This window comes from Netta rufina (assembly GCF_964035555.1).
Source record: "Netta rufina genome assembly, chromosome: 3".
NCBI classification, from domain to species: Eukaryota; Metazoa; Chordata; class Aves; order Anseriformes; family Anatidae; genus Netta; species Netta rufina.
This window is the reverse complement of record NC_140125.1, coordinates 116,034,113-116,059,337: the sequence shown is the minus strand read 5'-3', so window position 1 is coordinate 116,059,337 and position 25,225 is coordinate 116,034,113. Positions and strand designations below refer to the sequence as shown.

Genomic DNA, 25,225 nt, shown 5'->3' with positions numbered 1-25,225 from the left:
CCCTGGAGGAAGACAGACGACTTCCCTTTCTTCAAGTTTATACTTGCCAGCCCTCAATGAGCTGGGAGAACTGGAACATTCCTTAAATTTAATATCAGATTAAGGTCCAGGATGGTCCAAAATGATGCTGTGATATCCGCAGAGTGAGACGAATTGATGGGAAAGTTTGGCTACACTGAAGCTAGCAAACAGCCCAAGGCAGGAGCCATTCTCTGGCTCTAGATCCAGCCTGTATGGTCTGGCCAGAGCTGTAATACTAAATCCTTTTAGCTTCCACAACAGGGTAGCTGCCTACAAGCTGCCCATCAGGAATAGGTTCAGGACTGTGCTCATTTTCAAGGCAGGACCTGTTTGGTAGCATTCTGGCCAACCCTTCTCTGAACCAACCCCGCTAACAATTAAGCAGCCCAGGCTCTGCCACCATTAAATGTATCAGTAAAGAGATTCCTTTATGGCCATTTTACTTCAGGGGACTGGGTCTGCAGACTTCTTCTGCTCACAGGCTGAGCCCAGTGTGTCCTCACCTGTCTTGGCATATCCCAGTTCAATGACATGGTAAACGTAAAGATAGAAAAGTTCACCCAGCATACTGCGAGGACTCCAGTGCATGGGAAGGGCATGGAGGCACAAAGCCACCATCCCCAGTTTGCGCCGTTCACAGCAACGTGTCCCAGCTACACGAACACAGCTGTCTGTGAAGGCGGTCACCCTGGGGCTGGAAAAGGAAGCTCTGGTGATTTGTACTACTATCTAGCATCACTTTTATCTTTCTTTTGTAATATAGGAATTTTTCAAATGCTGTTGCTTAGAATAGGCTCCTTCACAGCCAGCACTGGGTGTATTAATGTTACTGAGCAAGTCCTCCAGCGGCTGAAGACATTGACCCTCTATGTGTCTCTCAAAGGTGGAGAAAAAAAAGCAAGATTTTGCATTTAGGCAGAAGCATGAGCAGAACTAGTATAGAAGTCTCCCTGCCTCCCTTCTCAGGAATATTCTCAACAAAACAATTCAAGCTCAAATCCTGAGAGGCGCCAAGGTAAGGCAGACCCCAGCTGGGTTAAACCAGGACAGCGTAACAGTGCTGTGACATGGGCATGTTTATTGGACAGATAAACCACTGCTTTGGGATTCACCTCACCAAATGCGGACTATCAGATCAGACGTGCCTGTGCCTGAGCTGCTCACCTAGACTCACTTCAGAGCCACGGACAGAAACATGCTCCTGCAAGGCACCACCAGGGACCAGTAGAGCTATCTGCAGACTGGTCAAGTGAATTGAGTCCTCCAAAGGCTGCTTTGTCCCCACTGACTCGAAAGGAAGCTCAGGGTGACTGTCTCAGGTACCCTATGGGCATCTAAACAGAGGAAACCCGTACCTCCTTCAACCACTGCACAACAACCCTCTTGTGACTGCAGGAGCAACGCAACCTGTACTCCTTGCTCTGAACCTTGCATGTGCCAAAGACTTGCTGGATCAGTCCCAAAACTTTATGTAAAATGGCTCTGATGTGTATTTATATGAATCATATACATTAATTACATAATAGACACTTACGCTCCCCATCCCACATACAGTTTGGTTATGCATAGGACACAAAAACTGAGTGCCTTCACTATGAATCATGCAATAAGACTACATCCCCCAGGCAAAACTCTCTCTAAAATGACCATGTTCACATATTCCCATGGTTTCCACTACAATATTATTTAATTAAGAATATTAATCTGCTAGGCCACCAACTTTCATTGTCTTTTGGGGAACTCTAGGCAGACAGGTATTTTAATAAAATACGGGGAATCCTGTTCTTTTTATAATTGAGTTGATGCAATAAGGTAAGTCAACTGTATGGCCTCGTGGGTTTATTTTTTATTTATTCTTGATATGAACATGAGACTTATATACCGGAGAGATCATCAGCCCAAAGGTTGCTTGAGTTTTTCCGGCTAGTCTTTGTTTTTTTTTTTTCTGCTTTTCAGCTGTTGCTGTTGAATACTGCCCCGAGATGTGTGAAATATCATTAATTAGTTGCAGATACAGCACTGGTCCCCATTTGCAGAATAGAAGATGAATATTTGAAGTTTCACACCTACGCTGCCATGAGCGCTCATTTGCACGTGCCTGCAGCATGCAAGCAGACATTTCAGCTGTGCAAAGCCAGCAGGTATGCGTCTAGACACTGGCACAACCCGTTCAGCCACATTACACCAGCCTGCCCGAATAACGCCTCGGGATTGCAGCCTGCTGCCCTTTTCCCCTCTCCCATGGGACGGAGAAATGTATGAATGGGTTGGCAATCCCCTGTCAGCTCGCTTCCCATGGCCCCAAACCGATTTTGATGCTCAACACAATGACCACAACTGTGGTTGAAACAGAGGTGTCCTCATCACCGAGAGAGGCACCCATCCCAGGATGGGGAGGAACACAGGCGTTTTGGTCAAGGGATGGATGTGTTTCCAGTTGTGGCAGTACCTTCAAAAATAGGTCTTGAGGGCTGCCACTGACCATACAAGCAAGACCCACTGGGTTATAAACCACTTTGCTTTTTTAGGTGGCATGTTTTCAACACCTGGGTGAGCACAGCCTAAGCAGTGGTCTAGGCAAAGCCACAGTGGCTCGTAGAAAGGCTGAGTGATGTGAAGCTGGGGCAGGTAGGAAGTCTTGTGCCTGTAGGTGTGACATCCAAGGCCTAAGGGGGAAGTTTTATCCATTTTTCCTCCTGCATGATGTTAAGCAACAGGCAGTAAATATGGCATTCATTAAAATTACCTTGTATATTTTTAACAACCTTGATAATCAGATTTCTGCCACCGTCTTGGGAAGCAAAGTTTGTTTTTATTCAAGGCCTTGTAAAACACTAATTCCTCCCTTATGCACTGAGGATGCCTGAAGTTTTTTAATATTTTTAGAGTCCTTTACTAGTTATTTTTCCTCATCAAAGCTCTGTTCTCTTCTGAAAGATGTGTTAAGTAACTGAGTAGAGGCTCCTTTCTCTCAGAACGTGAAGGATAAACTGGTTGCTGTAATGGGCACCTCTAAACCTGCATTTCTCTCTACTTTATACACAAAAGGGACCAGATCCTGCCCTCCTGTCCTGAGGCAGTACATGGAAATTTTCTCCTAGGCAGAAATCCTGGAGAAGAACTGCAGTGTTTGCAATAGGGGCTGCAACACATCTCCTTGATGCCTGAGAGCCAGGGCTCACCCAGGAATGCTGTTCTATAATTCTGAACGTCAGCAAACACTGCAGACAACCTCTGGCACTTGTGTGGAAGATCAAAGCCCCTTTTTTCAATTCTGAATCTAATTGGAAGCAAGATCACCATGCTGGGAGAAGGTGAGAGCCGCATGGAGATGTTGGTCGAGCCCCCAGAATATGAATGGCAAGAAGAGCGATGGCAACCGACCGTGGAGTACAACAGAAAAGTTCAGGCCACGGCCACATAATGTACACAGCCAGGTCGTTTAGTCATTCTGCCTGTGCCCACATGCCAAGCACTCATGTCTGAATACACACAGACAAGCAAGGGCTGCAGGGCAAGTACGCGCGGTGCAGCTGCCACGGTCCCAGCCGAGCCTCTCCTGGAGGTATTGCCAGAGGCACAATTGCAAAAATAACTGATTCAACAACACAGGCCATCAGGAGACTCCGACTCAAAGGGAACTTGTTTCGGGCCAAACAAAGCATTTCCTCAGCATCAAGCCAATCTAGTTTTCTAAACCAAGTCAGCGCATTGCATGGAGAACCCACAGGAACCTGCTCCACTACCCCACAACCCTTGGCCCACATGGAGACGTTTGGCATCTCTGAAAATGCAGAGCGTGCTAGGACCACAGAGGCTTTTGCAGCTGTTTGTTTGAGAAACAAAGCTTCCCTCTTCCAAGATGAAAGAAATCAAGGAGTCTAAACTAATCAAATCCTACATGCCTGCTGGCTGAAGTTCAGCTTGTCAGTGATGCAGCTCAGTGGAGTGATCAACATTTCCAGCACTACGAGCTTGGTGGAAGGGGAAAACACGACAGCAAGAAATTCACCTGGCTGCAAGTCAAACAGGTGTATGGCAGCAGAATCCGAGATTATAATAATATCTTGCAAACATGGAAAAAATAGATGTAATAAGACTGATTCTTTGGTGTTCATTAATGAATCATAAAGGCTTTCTTTACATTACACATGCTTTTTGGCATACGCTGCTAATATTTCTACACTTGCAAGGTTGGAATTTTCATACTGAGCCACCCTCGCCTAAGGTTCCTCATTTTTGGCAAGCTACAGAAGGTGACTGTGTGCCATGACAGGCTCTATCTTACTTTGGGGCAATCAGATTACTTCACACAGATGGTTTTATCACTGAGACCACTACAGATGAATTGCACTGTATGTAAATGTACATTTGTTTGATAAAAAAAAAAAAGTCTCAGTTCTTAGCTGCTGTCTTGTCTATATTCCTAAACATATTTCCTCTCTCCTGTATCATTCCAAAGCACAATTTGTCCAATCTTTACCCTAAAGTGACTCAGCTAGTTTCTGATAGGCATCTTAAGTACTCATTAACTAAGGAAATAGGCTTTCTTGAGTTACTGGATTAAAACAAGGGAGAATGAACCTTAGCCTTAACTATTGAAGAAATAAAGGCCTCTATCTAACATCACACACAACACTGAAGACACCAAAAAAAAAGAATATCACAATTATGTCAAAACACGAAAGCAAACATCCTCTTGTGGGGGGTTAAAAAGAATTTTATCATAGAACCAGGTTCACAATATTCACAGTAAAAAAAATATTCAGATCTGAAATGAACCTAGTGACAATCAAATGATACATGCGCCGAGCAACACAGCAGCTCTTCCACTCGAAAAAGAAAGGGACTTTGACCCCCACCCTATTAGGGTTTGTCTGCAGCCATTTAGGCAGCTTCTGCCAGTCCTGTACCTATCTGCATAATTGTTTTAGGAGAAACACGGTCTTTACCTGAGAGGCGTCTGGGCACATCGGTGATGGCTGGAAGTCCTGTGCCTCGAGTGGAGGACAGGGGAGTTGTGGAGTGAATGGACGGTGAAGTCATCTGGCTCAAGTAGGATGGGTAAGACTGGTCGTAGGACCACGGCGGGGATGACTGTGCCTGCCTGGGGTCTGGAAAACAAGAGAAAGAGCAATTAAAAAACAAGGAAGAGAAATTTTAGGGCACCAACAGTTGAAATAATTGAAAGAAATGAGATTACTGAACACACACACATCAGTGCTACAAGGAATGAGAACGCAGTGAAGCACAACTTGCTCCTCTAGAATCAGCAACTTTAAGATTTGCTCTGTGCTTCTCCCTCCCCGTAAAATTTTTCTGGGGAAATGAATGGAGCAGTGAGCAGAATTTAAGAAAGATCTAGCAGCTGTTCTGTAAACTCCAGATATCTCTTGTCCAGGTCTAAAAGAGCCCAGCACTCCCCAGTCCTCAGGGATGCAGACAGATAAACTGACAGTAAATGAGAGACACAAGGCATGCTGCAGCTGAGCTGACTGAGGAAGTGGACTTTATAGGCAAGAAGACTCCAAAGTCAGCACTTGGCACGTCTGTCAAGCTGTTATCCAGTTCAAACATTACACAGAAGTGTTTTTAGTGCTGAAAATGCTCTCCAAGAAGGAAAATGTCATTAATCTTATTACCATCTGTCCAAAAATGTCATATTTGGATATTGGCCCAATTACCTACAGCCACTTCAATTAGAACAATATGAACCCAAATGGTTTGGGATAACTATCAGAAGCTAATGATGCCTTTTCACATATTTGTTACTACTCACTATGGAGGAAATTATTTTAAGGATAAATACAGTTTATTTTTTGCTGAAGCTCTCTGGTGGATTGCACCAAGTGAGAAAGGGGGAGGGATAATTTTACCCACTGGTGTTGGGATTCCCAAACCATTTGTTCTCACTTAATATCTAGTGATAAAGATATCACCAAATTCCTCATCAATTAATGATTAGTTTTATTTCTTTATATTGATGAAAACAAAGCATTTGCAACCCCAAAGTGTTTTTGGGCAATCCCTGATAAACAGAAATCTATTTCTGAACTGGTTCGTGGAAACTCTAGCACATCCCTCCAAATTCTCCCCAATATTTTCAGTGAAGCACATCATGTCTACTCAGTTTGGAGAACCTGCAATATCAGAGCACTGTCCTAAGGCCCTGCTTTGTAGACAGAAATGTGATAGCCACATGGCACAAGCAAAGGCACTTTTTCAGGAAATTCAACTCCTTTTTTTTTTTTTTAACTCCTTTCCCTGCTCTTCCACACAGCAAAACCTTGTAGTTTCAGCTATTCCTTGTTTATTTTTTCTTTCAGTCATTATTTGTTTGAAGAGATGTCTGGAAAGCAGATACTTCCTTGAAGCAAAATAACTGTATAGATTAAGGAAAAAAAAAAAAAAAAAGACTTTCCAATTTAATTTTAAGAGGATTTTCCCTGAGTTTGCCATTTATAGTAGAGCTGAGTAATACAAATGGTTAATATAAACTCCTCAGAAATCTGAAGGACACTTGATCATTAAATGTAATGAACTTCTTTGTTTTAACAATTTCAAGGCTAGGGTTGTATAGATTGGCACAGGTTCAAATCTGACTGACTGCTCGTTGTTATATCTGATATCGACATATTTCTCTGCCTCATTCCACTACTATAATTCACCATTCAGTCAATGGTAAATGATCTTCAACTGGGAACGGAAAGCCTACCCTTGCTGGGAAAACAATCTTAAAATTAATGATGTGTCAGGAGCACAATCTCAAATCCAAGCTCCTTCAAGCTTTTCAATTTCTGTTTCTGAATCCAGAGCAGAAACCCTTAAAGTTTTGATTTCAGGTCAGCTCTGGTGCTAGAAGGAAACTGTATAGCAGGTAAGGATTGAGCAAAATCACAGCAGAGGATGTTTTCACAGGATTTTGGACTAAGATGGGGAAAACATCAGGAAAGGAGCTGCCTCCTGGAGGTTCATGCCACTTCTTGTGGGGTTGTCACGGTGTGAGAAGACCTTGGGTGACCCTGGCACCCTCCCTGCTTTGCACACCCACACTAGATTTGGTTTTCCACCTAACATCCTTAATTCAACAAGCATCAATGCCTTTGTGAGTAACAAGAAGGATAAAGAGCAAAAAGTGAACAGACTTATGTGGTCTTTTGAAACATCATCTCCTATGGCACTGTCAGAGGCAGAACATGGGGCTGGACGGACCTTCTGTTGACCCAAAAGCATTTCATAGATTCTTAGGACGTTTAGCTTAATTTGCACACTTCTTCTACAGGTCATCCCCACTGCAGCACATTATCAGATTTCTTTTTTTTTTTTTTTAATTTATACTTGATTTAAAACCCTCTGTGAGATTTTAAACTGCAAAGTATTTTAGAGAAAGGGAAGAAAGAGAATAAACTGTTAGTGAAGACACTTAACCACTTATAGCCCTTACACCGATCTCCTGTTGGACTCAGGTAATTCACCCAGCCTCCCTGTGATGCAACTTCTACCTAAATTTCAGTATAATAATGATAAATTATTCCCTAACTGTCTTACATATTTAGTTGGTTGTTTCTTTACGGTGCTGGCACCGAGTACCTCATTCACAAAATGGGGTGCTTATCTTGGCTAGAAGCTTTCAATCCAGATGTTCAGGTGTGAACCTGAGCCCCTCTGAAACTAGAGTGCAAGAAACTTAGCTCCAGGGAAATGATATCATGTCTTCTTATGGAATAAAAAATAATACCAAGGAAAATTTTCAACCGAATTGAAAATCAGAAGATGCCTCAGAGCTCACTGACTGAGGAAAAGGCCAGAGAACATGAGGCTGGAGGGTAAATATGATTTCTCCACACTGAGGCAGGGCCAAGGTCATGGCTAAGGTGGGGAATTTTGCCCTGTGGCATCAAGCACTATCTTTGGCCTGTTGGGAAAGCGGAACTGAAGATACGAGTTTTACCAGATCCTGGAGTAAATACCCTAAAACCAGCCTCCACTCATCGATAACAGACACGGTTTGTAAGGACATGTGAGGAGAGAGCAGCAAAACACTTTTTTGCCCTCATTTGCACTGCCACCCCCCTGGAGTAAAATTCAGTGAAATGCAGAGTGAAAGGCCACCCCAAAGGCAGTCACACACGGCACCGTTTGATTTGGTGAAAGGATGTTCCCTGCAGTGCTGCTGCAGCAGAGGATTCACCCATGGGCCCAACCTCGCTTCTGGTTTCCTACCCCATGAAACCAAGCCTGGGAGGAAGGAGACTGCCACGCATGTTCCTTGGAGGTGCCTGCTTCCAGAACTTCCACTTATGAGGAAAATCTAAGGGGATACCAAAAGGAAACACAAAAAGATCCTGGGCAAGGTCACCTCCTTGCTGCAGCACTGAAGGGGTGGCGCGGCCACTTGGCACACACTAGTGAGGAAGAAAGTACGAGCAGATTTGCGAGAGGTTTTCCTTGGCCTCCTATGTGCGGGACAAATCTTCCCGATGGAACCGACTGGAGGGCTTGTGTGTGTTTGCCAGGCTATCAGGCAGCTCCCAGGTCTGCAGGCCAGAGGCTTTGGGCTGTCGCGTGAAGCAGCATGTGCTCTGGCAGGCAAAGCACCTCTTTCCAATCGCTAAAAGCCCAGAACATCTGAGAAACCCCTGAGCTCCGTGGCAGAGAAAACATCAAATCCTGCTGAAAGGAATCCCTAGAAAATAAGGGAAAATGCGAACACAAAAGTACACGGAACAGCTCGGGAGAAAGCCCACCCAGCTTCCAGCCCTGGAAGCCTGGAGAAGGGCTGGCAGAGTGTTAAACAGCAGCAAAGGGGGAGGCAGGCCGCGCTGAATTTGACTTTGCACTTGAAAATTTTGGAGTGATTGCTAAGAGCAGTCCTCCTTCTGTAAACATTTTTGTTACGCCTGTGTGGGTGTGAAGAAAAGTGCAGCTTTCATAATACTCGCTCGCAACGGAGCATTTTGCGTACGCGAAGAAGCCCTGGGTGCAGATCGGCTGAAACAAGTCAGCAGGGCGAGGTCTGAGCTAATAGACAAGCAGCTTCTTCCTGATTGTGGTGCCAGGTAAACCTCGATGAAGCAGGAAATCATGAGCAGTGAAGATTATTTTGTCTCTGGGTTTTGCTGCCACATGGACAGTCAGCGGAAGGTTTGCTCAGTTCTTGTTCTTTGCTGTCTGCGATTGACTGCATAAGCTTAGAGGACAAGGAGAGTTTTGAAAAATCAGCCTGAAATTGGGTGGATTATATAAACCTAAAACTAGAGACTGAACAACCCCCCGTGACCCAGTTCTCCCACCGAGGACATCAGCTCTCTAGCAATGTAACTTCTCTTCCTTCCATGGAAAAGTGTCAAAAAAGAGAAGAAAAAGCCTATAAATAGCCCTGAGGAAGTAGTTTTTCTCTTGCTTTGGCAGTAATTATGAAACACACAGATTTACTATAGAAAGAGATCAATTTTCCATTTCCCAAGCTGAGCTGCAGTACTCAGAGCATGCTCATAGGCTCACAGCTCCTCAGCATACAGTCTATAAAACCCAAATGTCACATATGTGCATGCACTTTGCAAAAACACTTATTTAAATCCAGTCATCAGCTCTAGCACTGGTGGCTGCCGACCGTATTAGTGCTACTGTCGATGCTAAAAAACAAGCTGTCTGGAGCTATCTTTGGTAAACACTTAGAGCAAATATCTTTGGTTATGATCTTAACGAAGCCAAGATGACTTTCTGCATGAGTAAACACGCTATTGTTGTAAGCCCAACCCCAGCAAAACAACAACAAAAAATGCAACCTCCTCCTCTTCTCTGACTATTTCTTAGGCATATTTAAAAGCCCAGGGCTTGATCTGGATTGCCCAGTTCAATCAATGAAGTCCAATCCAGTGGTGTTACACCCCAATGGACACTGGTGTAATTGAGACCAGATTTTGGCCTCAAGAACCTCTCAAACCATTTCTCCTCCCTCCTCCCAAGAGTCATATTTCTAAAGGGGAAAAAAAAAAAAAAAAAAAAACTGAACAAGTATTGTCAGTAGGACAACTGAATTGTAAAGGGAAGGAAAAAAAAAAAAAGGTTAAATAAAAAAAAAAGAATACTTTAAAATACTTTAATACAAGTGACACAAACGTTACCAAATGGAGGTTCACAGTGGCAACCAGCCAGTCGCCCCAAGGATGCAATCAATTTGCATAAAACAGAGCAGACTGCCGCCACCCTGGTGTTAATGGCAGAAGAAATCCCAGCTCCTCCACCTTACACGCTGACTCTTGTAGCTTTTATTCTACATTACAGTGGACTGAAGGCACAATTCACCCGGTAAACCTATTACTCGGGTGTTTCTCAAGGCTCTTTTCCAAGCAAGCATGTACTTTGCCTGGTGCACTCAGCAGGCTGGTGTGCACCAGCTACAGACTGATGGATGCTTCAGCGTGCTGCTGGTCCCAGGTAAGACACATGCAACCCATGGGAGGGCACTCACATAGCGCCAGTCTAGTAACAGCCACCTGGTTTCAGTTTCAAACCTGTCCTGCAGCCGATGGTCTCAGATAACAGACACTGGTAGTATGAATCAACCTGAAAAAGACCACGTGAAGATCTCTTGAAACTATCGATGACGGCTTTAAGTTACCTATGAGTCTTCTACCAGGGTAAATCATCCTCAGTAAACAAAGACTTCTCAGAAGCTGCGTAGTGTCTGCTTCACTATGGGACTTTCCCCCCCCCCCCCCATTCTGGTCTTTGAAGCATTTGCTTGATGGTTTCATATTCACACCCCATGATGATGCTGTGATGTGAGGAGCTTTCTGACACCTCCCTGTGTTTGCAAAAGGGCAACATCCAGCCCATTGCCCCACAAGCCCTGAAAAGGAGAATTAAGGGCTGGTACCATTTGGTACCATTCTCATCTTCCATCTGGGGAGCCGAAGGCACTGTCTGCCCACAGTCTTCCCATCAGAGTCAGGACCTGTCCCCACCTGACAGCTCAGAATTCTTTAAATCTACTTTCTACAACCCTTAAAATGAGATAAATGATCAGAACTGGAAGCGCAGCATCACTGAAGAGTGTGGGAGAGGGGGAAATAAAAAAAGTAAAAAGAAATCACAGGACCTGCTTTCTGAGTGCTGTACTTTCAGTGCTGAAAGTCACAGATTGCCTATAGATCAGACGGTGCCACAGTGGTGATGGAGCATGAAACCTCACTTAACTCCCACTTCGCAGCCCCTGCAGCCCTGCGCTGGGATCCCAGCACTGGCGCTGGCCACATTCCTGCCATCCGCCTTGACAGAAGCTAAACCTCACCGGTTGCATTTTAGAAAAACAACAGTTTTCCTCATTTCATACTGAACCACTGATGCAACAAGCCAGTGTCTGAATGGGACTGTAACCTGACCCGCTAGCAAGTTGTTCAAGTGCCATTAGGGAAAGGGAAAAGAATAAAAAGGCAAATATACCAATATCCAAATGTGAACAGACAGGATTCCTGATTTACGGGCAGCAAGCAGGGTTCAAATTGAATCTGCATTGCCTCAGCAAAGGCATCTGCTTATTGGACGATTTGTTTTTTAATGACCCTTCAAGGTTGCTTTTGCAGAATCCTAGTTAAAATGCCATGTTGAATAAGGGCAACTCTGTGCCTTGTACTGCTGCAGCCCGCTCCTGTGGTAGGTTCAGGACTGTGCTGTGATTTGTGAAACCTGTACTCTGATACTCTAGCAAAATAAACACAACCCAGACAGAGAAAAGAAATATAAGAGTGAACCCCAAAGTGCTGAGTTCTTTCATACTCAGGTGTGGGCCTGCCAGGCTTTAAATATTATTTCTGTTTAATCATGCAATAGCTATGCAAGACCTCAAGTGGAACGAAACAAAACCAGTTTATGGGCTTACTGGTAATAATATGGACTCTGTCATAGGAATGCACTATTTACTGTTAAAGTTATCAAGAATTAATTATTTCCCCTAAATTGCTAGGTAAAAAGATTAAGAAACAAAGGTATTTCTAAAGGAATGTTTGATTAATTCCCATAAAGGTAATAAAATGTCATTGTGTTTTGGACAAGCGTCTGCACTCGTTTTAACACATACTCAAACCACACCAGCCCAGTGACCACGCTGAGAAGCCGGTGGGTACTTCTTGCTGAAGATCACACCACAACAAGGAAACCGGTGGAGATGGACAGCACAAACAGCTCATGCCTTATTACCACACCAAGCAGGCATATGTTTAGCAATTTCCCATGGTCAGCTAGCACCTGATCAAAGAGGTGCCTGGTCTGAGGCATCCACTTTGCCTCCCATTGGCACAACTTGTGTGGCAACGAGCATCCATTCATCCCAGAAGAACTCAGAGGGACTGTCCGCAGAAGCATCCCAGCACTTTGGTGGAACATCAAAGCACGTAGAGCTTTACAGATTACAATCAACATCCTGAAGAGCACAAAAAGAGCCTTGTGGGGAAGACAGTGCAATTCACAGAATTCACACCGATGCAACATGCTCACACTAATCGCCTTATTAAATGGGAGGGCTACCAGAAAGCTAACAAGTAGCCTTTGAGGGCTGGCTATTTGGCTTTTCTAAACTGAGGAGGAGATAAGAATGGGGAATGGCAAATACTGTACTGGATCACAATAGAGACCCTTATTCATTAAAAACTTTAATATGCAGTGGAGTCCTCTTTGCTCTGGGGGAAATGAGAGCACTTTGGGGTTCTAAAATATCCCATGACTATGAGTTCAGCTGTCAAGAAAAGCATATAATCCGTAATAGATGGGAAAATCAGCCTGCCTTTCTTGGTTCAGCTCACTTCCCCCTCTGCCCTACCACCACCACTTCCCTGTCTGGATGAAGCCTCAGCTGGACCAAAGCTCCTGGCTTTGAACCGCTGAGTCTTCAAACTGCAGAGCAGATAGGGAACACCACACAGCTTTGTCTGTAGCCAGGCTTATTTAAGCCTCATCTGAAGTTTTCACCTCTCAGATCTGTGAATGCTGCTGCTGATTCATAACGAGGCAGAGAAGTACTCTATTAATCAAACCCAGCAGAACATTTTCTACAGGAGGCATTTATGTGAATGAGAACAGCATATGAGGTTACACTTAGTGAGGAAGAAAATTACAAGGGGATCTCAGTTCTCGTGCTTCGGGGCATAAGCTGATCACCAGATGGGGTCAGGAAGAATTTCCCCCTCCTTCATTCTTAGATATACTGTTGCACAATAGGTAAACTATGGGGGCACAAGGAAGGAAAAGAGAAACTGATTATAGCCCCAGATTTTCCCTCTGTTTTTTGGGGGACTGTCATGTCCCCAGATACTGTCAGACAGAAGGCAGTAGGTTAGAAAAAATATTGGGCTTCAGTCTGGCAGTTCTTACCCAGAAAATGATGTGCACAAGAGTCCTGACTTCACACGTCCAACTAATAAAATGCTAAACCCGGCCAAAAAAAAATGCTTGTGGGCAGCAGGTACTGTGCAATGAGTGCTAGCAACATATTTAATATATTGTAAACATGTCATGCGAGTTAAAGGTAGACTTCTAGATCTGGGAGTACTTGTCACAGCTTATGGGAACAATTTTTTTGTTTCAATTCTATGAGTGCTTTGGGTTCAAATTAACCCACTTACTTCTCTTCCTTACTACGAATTAATAAACCAGTTGAACTTTAAAAAGAAGAAAAAGAAAGAAGAAGAAAGCCACAACACTTTGTTAAAACCACTAAGTTTCAGCTGGTATCATGTCAAAACCACTTGAAACATGAAACCAGAAATCTTCCTAGGTTGACTCAAAGACTATGTCTACACTAGGAGTGCTTTACCAGTAAAGGAATACTGGTGTATTACATTGGCAAAGGACTCCAGGTGTTAGACACAACTATAGCAGCAAAACTGAGTTTTAAACCAGTCTAGTACATTGAGTCGAGTTTTTTTGACAAACTTGCACCTAAGTTAAGTTCTCCAACAGTTCTAGTAAGTGAATTGGTCAGGGCCAACACCTCTTCACATCCCAGACAGACATGAATGCATCAGCAGAAGTTGTGAGTGCAGAAATGTCCGAAATTAGATAGAGGTTGCTTTGAAACTCTTTTGAAAAATATAGACAGCTCTGCATTTAGAAAAAAAAAAAAATATGACAAAATCAGTTTATTTTGTAGGCTATACAGTTTTGTTGCAAACTTCTGGCATAGCTGCAGTTAAACATCTTATTTCAGCCTTATAATCTGTGACATGTGGTATTTTATGATTTCTCTCAACACATTGAAATCTGTCTCTCAGCATGCAATCATAAATGTTGCATATAGCCCTCATAAGCAACCTTTGGAGATTTCTCTCTAGCCCAGTTCGTTTATTGTAACATTGGTCAGCACCAGTGCTAGAACGGAACTGTCACATGAGAAGACTGTGTTATTGTTCTGACAGAAAGACCATTGAGTTCTGGCTGCTTCACTCAACACCAGTGCAAAATAAAAAGGCTGAATAAAAATGTTCATTCTAATAATGCACTAATATGTCCTATTGCACATAACAGAGATAAAGGCAGAGCAACATGACAGAATTTCACTAGATTCCTACTCAATTTACCCAGATTGACTATTTTTGGACCTATGGCAAAAAGATACATATATAAAAAAAAAGACATTTTCAACTTCAAATGCTATAGAAGAAAACTATTCCCACCTAGCTTTGCCTGGAACACATCTCTCACTATGTAACAGCCTCTTTTTCTACAGTTAAGACACAAATATCCATCCATAAGCAATTACTACCATTGCCTGTGCAAGTCAAACCTATGGTTCTGTCTCTTACCTGTAATCTGACTCTGTCCTTGTGGATTAAAAGGACTTGGTGCAGAGTTCAGAGAGGGCCGTGGGCTCTGGGTCGGGACCCCTACTCTCATACTGGGATGAGGAATGCGCCCTAAATCACTGAGGCGTTCAGAGAACAAACTAGGTTTAGAGTCATCAAGCTTCTGTCTGTGCCCTGGAAACAGTAAATCATAAAATAAAAGCGTTAATAACAAGATTTAGTAATTTAACATACCAAATAAAAAATAGAAAAGGTCTCTAAGGACCTGTTATTAGATTAATGGACTTTGTAGGTATCACAGCTACCCCATATCACAGCTACCCCCAATAACACAGCAACATCGGTGGGGGGGTTGTGTTTTGGACATGGTTGTGCTGGTGAAAGCCTTAACTAGCACAACTGTGCCCATACAGATACGTAACATGTTGTAATTTGGATCAAAATAAGCACTTATGGACACCCACACAAGGTCTTTTTTTTTTTTTCTTTTCTTTTTCTTTTTTTTTTTGCCTTTTTTAGCTATACTGATAGTTAAAGGGGCAAAACTTTTTTTTCCAAGAGCAAGCCTCACATGTAAGTAGAAGTTAACAGTGGGACAATTATTCCATGCCTGGTTTATATGTTGTTGTGGATTTTTGCTAAGAAAATGCATGTTTTTCATCTCCCCAACTTTTTCTCTCTTTTTATTTAACTCTGTCATGGTTAGTTATAAGCTTCCATTCCTCCGTAACTTGGGAGCTTTTCCAAACAGAAAATAGTCATTTGAGAAGGGCAGTATCACAAGGAATACTATCAAAGCTTCTGGCAAGGACTGGGTCCTACACTGCCCTTGCATGGTCAGCCTTCCTCTATGCTCCTACTTCTCTCCAAAAGGATGTTCACTGCCTCTGTGTCATAGGACTGCACTTGGAAAAGTCTTTTATGGGTGCTCAGTTGTCAAAATGTAGAGGGGAAAAATTACAAGAGCAACAGGATGCACCAGCTGGCAGGTTGGTACTCTTCATATTGTCATTTAGATGTTTCAAGAGTAAAGGTTTTACTTCTATAATTGTTGTATTTCTGCCCCGAAGTTTAATTACTTTTCAAAGTAATTATAGATGCTTGTCGCACAATGGTAGCTTTGGATGTGAGGCACAGAAGGTGTTATTTCTATCGTTCAACATATGGAGAAACAGGCACACAGAGAGATTAAGGTCAGGACTAATTTTACTTAACTTTAGCCATTCATAAATCAGGCATCTAGTCTAAACTCTTCTAATGTAGACTTCCTCTAGAGTTAATGGAAAGAAATAGCTACTTCCAGAGGGCAATTCATCTCATTTGTCTCTGACACCAGTCTTAAAACAGGATGATTCACCTACTGAATTTGCTTTCTCTTCCTTCTCTGATCAGAGAGGGAGCCCACATGACTAGTTTAATTAGACACCCTCACCATTAGTCAACATTAAATGGAATTAATCTTACCCTAAATTAACAACTAAGGTCACACGAAAAGCCCCTGGCAGAGCTGAAATGGTAACCCAGACCCCCAGATTGCACAGCTGCCTCCATCCTTGTAAAGAGAGCTGGGGTATCATCACAGGCAATAACTGGGTAGGATATTTTCATGCTTTTAACATTAAGAAGGGTCCCTGGTATGATCTGGGGTTGAAACATTCCAGGTGATCTCCAGTGGTTTGAGATAAACTGGATTACCCCTCAGCAGTGTGAATGCAGCCCTATGCTAGGAGGCTATGAGAGTTCAGCTTTGCAGACACGGTCAGATTGCCCCATCAGTTTTAGGGCCACAGAGCCAGCTCTGGCACTCCTTAATTTAACTGTATTAAATGAGGCCATGGAGCCCCGGGATCTAACTATCAGACCATCACTCTTTATAAAATGCAATTTAATGGTGTCTGTCACTACAGAACTGATGTACATGAGTTCACATCATCTAACTGGGACCATGATGCTCAAATATGACTGAAGGCAAAGTGATTTCTGTAATAGCTAGCTTTTAACTAGATTTAGAGAAATCAGTGTTCTAGATTGTAGAGTCTCCCTCCTTGGAGATACTCAAAAGCTGCCTGGACAAGGTCCGGGGCAACCTGCCCTGGGTGTCCTTGCTTGAGCAGGGGGATTGGACCAGATGAACCCAGAGGTCCCTCCCAACATCAGCCATTCTGGGATTCTGAGAAAACTGAAGGATTCAGGTCGGGAGATGAGAAGAAACTGAATGGAATTTAATTTTGGAGAAACTTTTCTAGTAATTTTAAAAAATTAATTAGTTGACCCATTATTCTGTGCTTTGAAGTATGATTTTTCTCCCCCATGATGACTCAATATAAAAACACGGGGTAGGTGGGAGCTCTCTCATTAAAGAGAAGGAGCTGCTGTATGTCAGAGACCTAGAGAACTACCAGCTAACACAGGTGACTCCTTTCTTTAAGAGGTATTGATCACTTCAAATGGGGAATGATTTCTGGTGGGCTTGTAACAACTCTATAATGGCAGCTTAATTAGTAGGATAACATCTAGCCTGGTAGTCTTTAGCATTATCTCTTCCATCTATGCAAATTACAAGTTGTACAAGCTGGGTGCTGCTAAATCTAAAGAAATAACTTTCACACACAGTCAGTACTCTCTTGGGATTTCTCCTGCATCTTTTTTTTTTTTTTTTCCACATTTTTTCTGTTTTTGGCTTTCCATTTGCCAGTCACATTTTCTAGTCTGATTTTTTTTTTTTTTTTTTTTCCCCGAAGAATCCCTTTCCCCTCTCCTTTTCTCTTTAATTCATTCCTAATTGCATTTCAGCAATTTCAAGAGGGTCCAAAATAAGGTAAACGCTATTAGCCTATCTCTGACTTTATGCAATAAGGCTGACTTTACCTGGGAATGAATCTATCCCCAAAGTGAATTTGATTTTGAATTTTGATAGAGAAATCCTGCCCCATGTTTATACAGGGTCTTTTTTGCTAAAGAATTATAAAATGTTTTCCTAACAAACCAGTGCACAAACTATTTGACTGTCTTCTACACACTTACTGAACAATCACTATATAGGGCAGCACTCCTGCATCAACCCATACCCAGCAACCACCAGCTTTGTTTCCATCACACTCGTTTTGCCCATAGTTTTTCTAGAACAGATATTGTGTTTAACTATGTGTATTATTTACATGAATTGGGTCTACCACTGAAAGACAAAATTCAACAGGATAGCAGCACGCTTCAATGTAGGCATGGGGGTGGGGAAGAATAAGAAAGATTCCCACATCTGTTTGAACTGAAATAATTGAGAGATGTGTGGATTTAAGTGTTGTCATCACCACCATCCCCTCCCCCCCAAAAAAAAAGTAGGGAAAAGAGATCTGTGCACATCTGGAAGACCCCAGGCATCAATGGAACTGTAAGTCCCCAGAAACCAGCAAGGGGCCAAAGACAGACTTGCCTTCCTCTTCTGGTCACTTAAAATTTAGGGCTGTAACACAGAGTCATGTTGTTACAAAGAGACCCGCAAAGAGCCACATTCCCCCAAGCGAAATGTCCCAGTAAAATGAGATTACACTACAACTTTGTATGCTATGGGTTACTGTGCTTTCATAAAAGCTGATGTGCCCACATTGAAAATAAGTAGGAAACTCAACAAAAAAAGTTCATATTCAGGAGGTGCTTGCAAAGAAATGTAGGAAACTTAAATAGTTCTTTTGCCCTGATTTCTGTGAAAGAAAAAATAATATCCTATTAAGTACAGAACAGCCATGAAGCATGGGCTGAAATACTGGTAAAAAGGCCTTCTAAGTAGCACATAAGCAGCAGCAATGAAATATGCGATACATGTTTAAAACTCATTCCACAAGCTGCTTTTCATCTCTCATTGATATATGTGCCCGTTGACAGAGAAATTCCTGATCCCAGGGGAGTGCGCTAAGAAAAGCTGTATTCCTTGGTCTCAGTCATGAGGCATAATTTTATTTCAGGAAAAAAGAGTAGGGTAGTAAGTGTGGATAGCTTAGTGAGAATCTGTGATCTGCTGCAGCAGTGATTACATTAAAAAGCAGTATGAGGCTACACAGAGGATAGGATAAACTAATGTTGCAGCTATCCCAATGCCAGGACTCGGCGCCTAGGATGGTCCTGCCAGCAACACTGCATTTAGTGTCGGTTACTCCGTTACAAAGAAGATTTTGTGGTAGGCTTGGGCTTACTGAGAGGGGACAAAATAATTAGGGACACAGGCAGCCTTTGATAGGAAATGCAATCAAAAAGACTGAGGCTGTCACATGAAGTGACACCAGATAAGGATGAGACCCAACAGCCACTGAAATAGAGTGGGTCACAGGAAAGAAAGTGGAAAAGAAATGAGAATAGTGTGGAGTTAATAGACAAAAGCTATACAGACAGTTCTGGCTTGTCTGTTGTCATAGCACAAAATGTGTGCCGAGCAATACCCAAATCTCTCTCCACCACGTTCAAACCAAACACCAATATGAATATCAGTTTCTGGAGACAGAAAGCATTGCCATTAATCTTCCTAGCGCCAATTTTGGCCGTTCTGTATGAACTGACCTGGCAAATAGCACTAAGGGGGTGCAAAAAAAGTCGGTGCAAGCCTCAGCCAGCCAGCTGGGGCCTTCACCCACCACCTTGGCCCGATGGGCCCCGACAGCCTCAGAGCGTGCCAAAATAGCACCTGGGAGCTGCTCTGTTCGGTTACCACACTCCAGCCGTGGCAGGAGATGTAAGAAAGCTTCATCTCCAAATTAATCATTCCAGTTTAAATGAAATGAAGGAACGTCTTCCAGATCAAAGCAATGCAATCGCGAGTCGGCTGGATGTGGTAACTGGAAGGGGACGCGAGCTCGTCCCTCAGCCCTGAGCTTCCACCACACTGCAGGAGAAGTCAAGATGTAAATCGGGCCGTGGAAGAGGCTGACTTGCAGAATGTAAATGTGGTGTTGATGCTTGAAGATCTTTCCCTCCTCGGGGAGGAGGGGTGTGCGTTTTTATCTTTCAGCTTGTGGGTGTGGAACTGAAAACTAATCAGATTATGCTACACGTGGCCTAGCCAGATGCTGACATTCAGGGACACCCTTTCTTTGTACCATGTACACCACCCACCATATTTTTGTTTTTGTTGATGGTGGTAGGTTTTTTTTGTTGCTTTTTTGTTTTGTTTTGTTTTTTTTCTTTCCTTCTGGTACCAAAGAGATCTGGTTACCAGATTGTCAACAGATGTTTTTATCACTCTCAAGTGGAATAGCTATTTTCGGTCATCACCCATTTCTATCTTTTTCGCTTCTGCTGTAGCAAAAACAAAAAGTTGTATGGGAGTCAGGTGTCTCTTGTAAAAAATTCCGAGGGATGCAGAAAGGTCACAAAAGCAAAAAGTTGGGCCATCTCCTGCTGGGGACACATTTGCTAGGATGACGGTCAGACACAAAATAGCACCACTGTTGGTGTTCTATGTTGTGAATGTGCTCAGCACCAGCAGGACCCAGGGGAAATTTGAGGTGTCACTCCATGGAGGTCTACATCTTGCAAGAGTAAATTAAATAAAAACCCTATGAATGCTGAGGCGAGTAACCAAGGCTTTCTACACAGCAGTGGCTCTGGGTTGAGTGTTGAGATTGAAAGAGAAGAAAACTGCAATGGAAAAGGGACTTGCTTTAAGGCTAAGGGGTAACACAAATAAGAATCACCTAGATTACAACCTATAAATTACAGCCTATACAGACCAAGCTTTCCCTGACTTCAGAAGAAGGACATCTAAGCCCAAGAGCTCAAGTTTTGATTATTCCCACTGTTCACTAAAGGTAAAGCTCTTTAGAAATCTAAAGAATGTGTATATATTTTCCTACTAACTTTATAAATAGAGGCATCTTAGTGACACTCCATCTTTTAATGTTAATACAGTAGTGATATAATTCTGTGTACACACTGTAGAAGACAAATTAACATCTCAAAAAAAAAGGTTACATGTCCTATGAATTTCATCACATTTTTTACTTAAATTCTCTTTGGACATGTTCCTGCATTTCATCCCATTTGATCCTATGGATCTGATGTAACTGGAAGATACTGATTGTGAATTCAGCTACAGGCTTGTAAAGCTGAAGTCACATTTAAGCTATGGTAAGAGTTCAGACCTGAGCCTAAGGCTTCTTAGCAGCTGTTGCACAGGGACTGAATAATGCTGCATATTCAGCATGAAGCAAAGACGTTCATTGTTCTGTTACAAATTTCAGACAATACATCATTTCTGCAAGATAGCACTCCAAAGTGCTGTCAGTCTACGCTCTGGAGGTAAAAATAAGAGAGCCATCAATCAGCAAAAGCCCAGAAGACTCACATCAGCTCTTCACAAGCAAAAACGTGTGAAGCAAGTCACAAGAGTCCCACTTGTGACGAACCCATCCTCCCCAGGCTGGCTTCCCTTTGCCATCCCCTGGCCCACTCCTACCAAACACACACAACCCAAAGTTCATGAAAAAGAAAAACAAAATGCAAGGGAGCCAAACAATTTTTACCCACGAAAGGGAAAAGCTTGGAACCCTTCCAGTCTCTTGGGTAAAGACACAATTATGAGAAGAAAAATATAATCTACCCAAGAGACATAATTACATAATTATGCCATAGGCTGTGCATAGGAAAGGTTCTTATAATTCATATAACAAGGATCTACATAGGTGCAGTAACTGCATTTAATTCACTCAATAGAGGAAAAAAAATATGTTTGTTTTTTAAATAGCTGAGGGCACTGGTTTGCATTAGACTAGAGAGTTTATTCTCCCAGCTGTACACAGAGCCCTATTAGTGTCAACAGGAGTCACACAGGCGCAGGCAGAAAACACGACCCCATCTCTTTTTGTTCTCAAAAAAAGACATATTTTCTACCCAAAGCAGGCAAGGCCTGGACCTGAAACTATTGCCGAGAAGTGAAAATAAGTAGCAAACAAGAACATATGCTGTGGATGGGCTCCGATCCTGCTCAACTGATCTAATGCAGCCCATTGGCAAAATCCCACTGAACTTCTTGCCCTGACCCCTGCTCTCCCAAAGGTCTGTGAGGATTGCTGGTATGGCTCCAAAAGGGCCAGATCCAGCTCCCAGGGGAATCAGTTACGCTAAGACCTTCCAGGAGCTATGGCTCAAAGCCAAGGTGAGCCGAGGCAGGGGTAAGTTTGAACGTTAGTTTTTCCCATGTTGAGGTCAAGCCCTGGGAGCATCTCTGGTGTCAATGGTGATCTCCCCATTGACTTATTGGGAGCTAAAGCTCAACTTGCAGGCTGCCCCCCTAGTCTGGAATGAATTAAGAGCTTCCAGCAGGTTAAAGGGAGGAAGGGGCAGGAAGGGTGAGGGGAAATTATCCCATGGGTACGTACTCCGTGCCCCTGAGTGCCCATAGGAATAAGCCTAACTCAATCCTTGAAAAGCCTTTGGGAATATAAAGTGTGATCAATGCTTTTTAAAATTCATCTGGGGTCTGTGAAAAGCACATATCCAGCTGAAAGACAGACCCAGAGGTCAGGGTTTTTCAGCAATTTGCAACAGCTGCAAAGTAGCCTCTTGCTCCCAAAAAATCTCTATGCAAGGAGGCGGGAGCAGGGCTCCAAGAGCCCCAGGCTGCTCCCAGGACACACAAGGGACATGTGGCAGGGACTGAGGTGGCCGGGAAGCTCACACAGGGAAAGCTGTGTGAACAGAGCAAAACTGGAAGATTTGATGAATGAAAATGGAGAGGCACTTTGAGGACAAGGACAAGAAGAGCAGTAAGGTGCTTGAGTGTCTGCTCTTGCTCTGGTTCTCCCCAGCATCTCAGCTCACCCCGGTGATGCCAGGTCCACTTCTGCCCCTCTGCTGTGCCACCTCTCAGCTCTCTAACTCACTCAACAAAGCAGCAAGGTCTCTCCTCACCATGGGAGTCCCCTGAGTTTCTTTTTTTCTTTTCTCTCTCTTTTCAAGTTTTTGAATTTTGACTTGTATCCTGAAGCTTGTTCTGCACAGCTAAGCAACATCTCATTGAACATCATCACAAATTGGTTGGCTGGGGAGAGAGCAGGTGAGAGCTCCTCACACCACAAGGCTCTACCTTCAACTTTATCCATCGTTCAGGAACATAAAGCGATCTGTGTTCACATGTGCCAGGAAACCAGCTAAACACTGCTGGCATCACTGCTCAGAGACATTAAAGACAACTCATATAAACAGAGACTGTCACGCAAGTCTCAGTCCCTGCCTTAATTCCCTTTACATGCTGGTATCTGTTACACTCTCCCCCTTCTCCTCCCTCCTTTTTCTTTTTTTTTAGCAGAAGGGGGGAAGGCAGAGAGCAAGGGCCATACTGCAAAAGTGCAAGAGCTGCTCATCCCAACTTTACCATCCTCATGCTAACCCAGCAATATCATTAAGGAATAGGAAGACATTTCCCGCCCCCCCCCCCCCAGAGGTAGTCATCCCAAAAAGAGCCCGCCAACTTCTGCTTGCTGCAGCAAACAGCAGTAAAGATCATAGCAACTGAAGGGGGTGGGGGGCGAGAGATAAAAAAAATCTTGAGCTGGCCTCCCTCCAGCTGGCAGGAGGGGTTGGTTTTCTTAATGCTTGCGAAACCTGATTACTTGAAAAGAATGAAAAGGGGGCGATGTAAACACAACCATTAAAACAGATTTAAGATGCTTAGTCTAAATCTAGCCTCAGAGCTCTCCGATGCTGTGCTGCCCTGCAACTCCCTGCTCTCCAGACATCAGTAAGGTGCATTTCGGGGCTTTGGTTTTGTTTTACACCCCCAAAACCGAGAGCGTACTGCAGACAGAGCGCTGCGGTTACAATGGGAATTCAGGCATGGAAGAAACAACAGTTAAGCAATAATAGATGGATGTGTGTGTGTTTGTACTGTATCTTTCAACAGATTGTTTTGCTGCATTAGAAGACTACTGTGTTTATATCCATACAGCAGGTTTTAGGCAGATTGTTTAAACTTGATTAAAGTGGGATATTTCTAAAATAACCCTACTAATAAAACTCAGATGGCTAAAGAAACCTGAAAACATGGTTAAAAATAAAAAAGATGCCATTTCAATCCACGCTCGCCAGGGTAACATGATATAAACTCCAAAAGAAAACAGTCTTTACAAGTTAGACTTGAAGGATTATCTTGTGTATCAGCACCCTCTGTGGCAGCGTAGCATTTATCCACGTATCCACCCATGTTAATGCTGTTGCACAATTTACTACAGCCTTGATAGACAGATAATTGCTTTATCCACCCAAGTGTAATAAACGGAGTCTACTATGTTAATCCTTGTATTCTTATTGTCTGTGAATGCCAAGTGAGGGAGAGACTTACACCAAAAACCCTACCCTCTCATTCCAAAACTACTGGAGTTTACTCACCCTCAGACCTGCTAAAGTGTTCTCATTACATTCCACTCCCCTGCCTGCAGTGCCAAGTATTTTGAGTAGTATCAAGTTATTGTTATATAAAGGGCACCTACAGTCAGGCTAGATGGAGGCAAAAGCCAGGATGCTTCAGACTTTGGGAAGAAAAGAAAACAAACCACCCTGAAAGATCTTTTCCCACTCAGTAAGTAATACAGACCAGCCATTATTTGTTCTTGGGCATAGCAAAGAAAGTAATTAACCTGTCCTTCTAAACCTGGGAATCTATTCGGTTTGTGTGGAGTCTGTCCGGCTGTTGAGAAATGTCATTTAGCTGCTGGCCCATCAGTGTTTTCCACAAAAATCTATGAAGACTTTTTATTTTAAATGTCAAAAACAGGCGTATCCTTTGAAAGGTTTACAGATTCCTGGCGGCTCCACGAGCTTAGGTTTGTGGCATCTAATTTGTAATGACAGTTTGATGGATGTCTCCCTTTCTTCCTTCTGAAAGGTATAAAGAATTGGTGGTGCCCCAGCAAAAATTATGCTTAGCACCATCCTTTGCTCTTATTTGCACACTCAAAAGCCCATTTTAAGTGGCCAAAATATAATAAAAGTCTGGTGCTGCTGGCAGCGAGTGGGTTTATTGGGGCAACTGTCATGTTAGAGAAGGTGTTCGGCTTTCTGGGTAGTCAGAGCACTGGCACAAGGCCGGCACACTGCACAAGTTTTGAAGTTGGACAGCCTGAAGCAGCTCATAAATGATGCACCCAGGCTTAACAGAGGAAATGTCCTCAAGATCTTGCCAAGAGTCCTGGAGGTAACTCGCAGTTTTGATCCCTTTGTTATGCTCCACCTTCATCTGCTACTGCCAGCAGGGGCATTTCTGCCCAGGTGAAAGCTGGGGTGGATCAAGCTCTGCTCTCAAGCCTTTGAGGGAAAGGCAGCGTCATTAAAGGCTAAAGCACAGCAACAGGATGCGTGAAGTGGCATTACAGGGCTGCCCACTGACTATTGCTATGAGATCCAATTGGATTGTATTTTAA

At 43.2% G+C, this 25,225-nt stretch overlaps 1 protein-coding gene across 1 annotated transcript in view; it reads right to left on the bottom strand.

Moving 5' to 3' along the window:
- RUNX2 (RUNX family transcription factor 2) overlaps nt 1-25,225 on the bottom strand; it is a gene marked incomplete at both ends in the record, with an annotated part of 148,639 nt that overhangs the window by 19,816 nt on the left and 103,598 nt on the right. Inside the window, 2 exon segments of the mRNA XM_084284665.1 lie at nt 4,974-5,135; nt 14,823-14,996. Of these exon segments, the coding sequence (XP_084140791.1) occupies nt 4,974-5,135; nt 14,823-14,996 (336 nt within the window).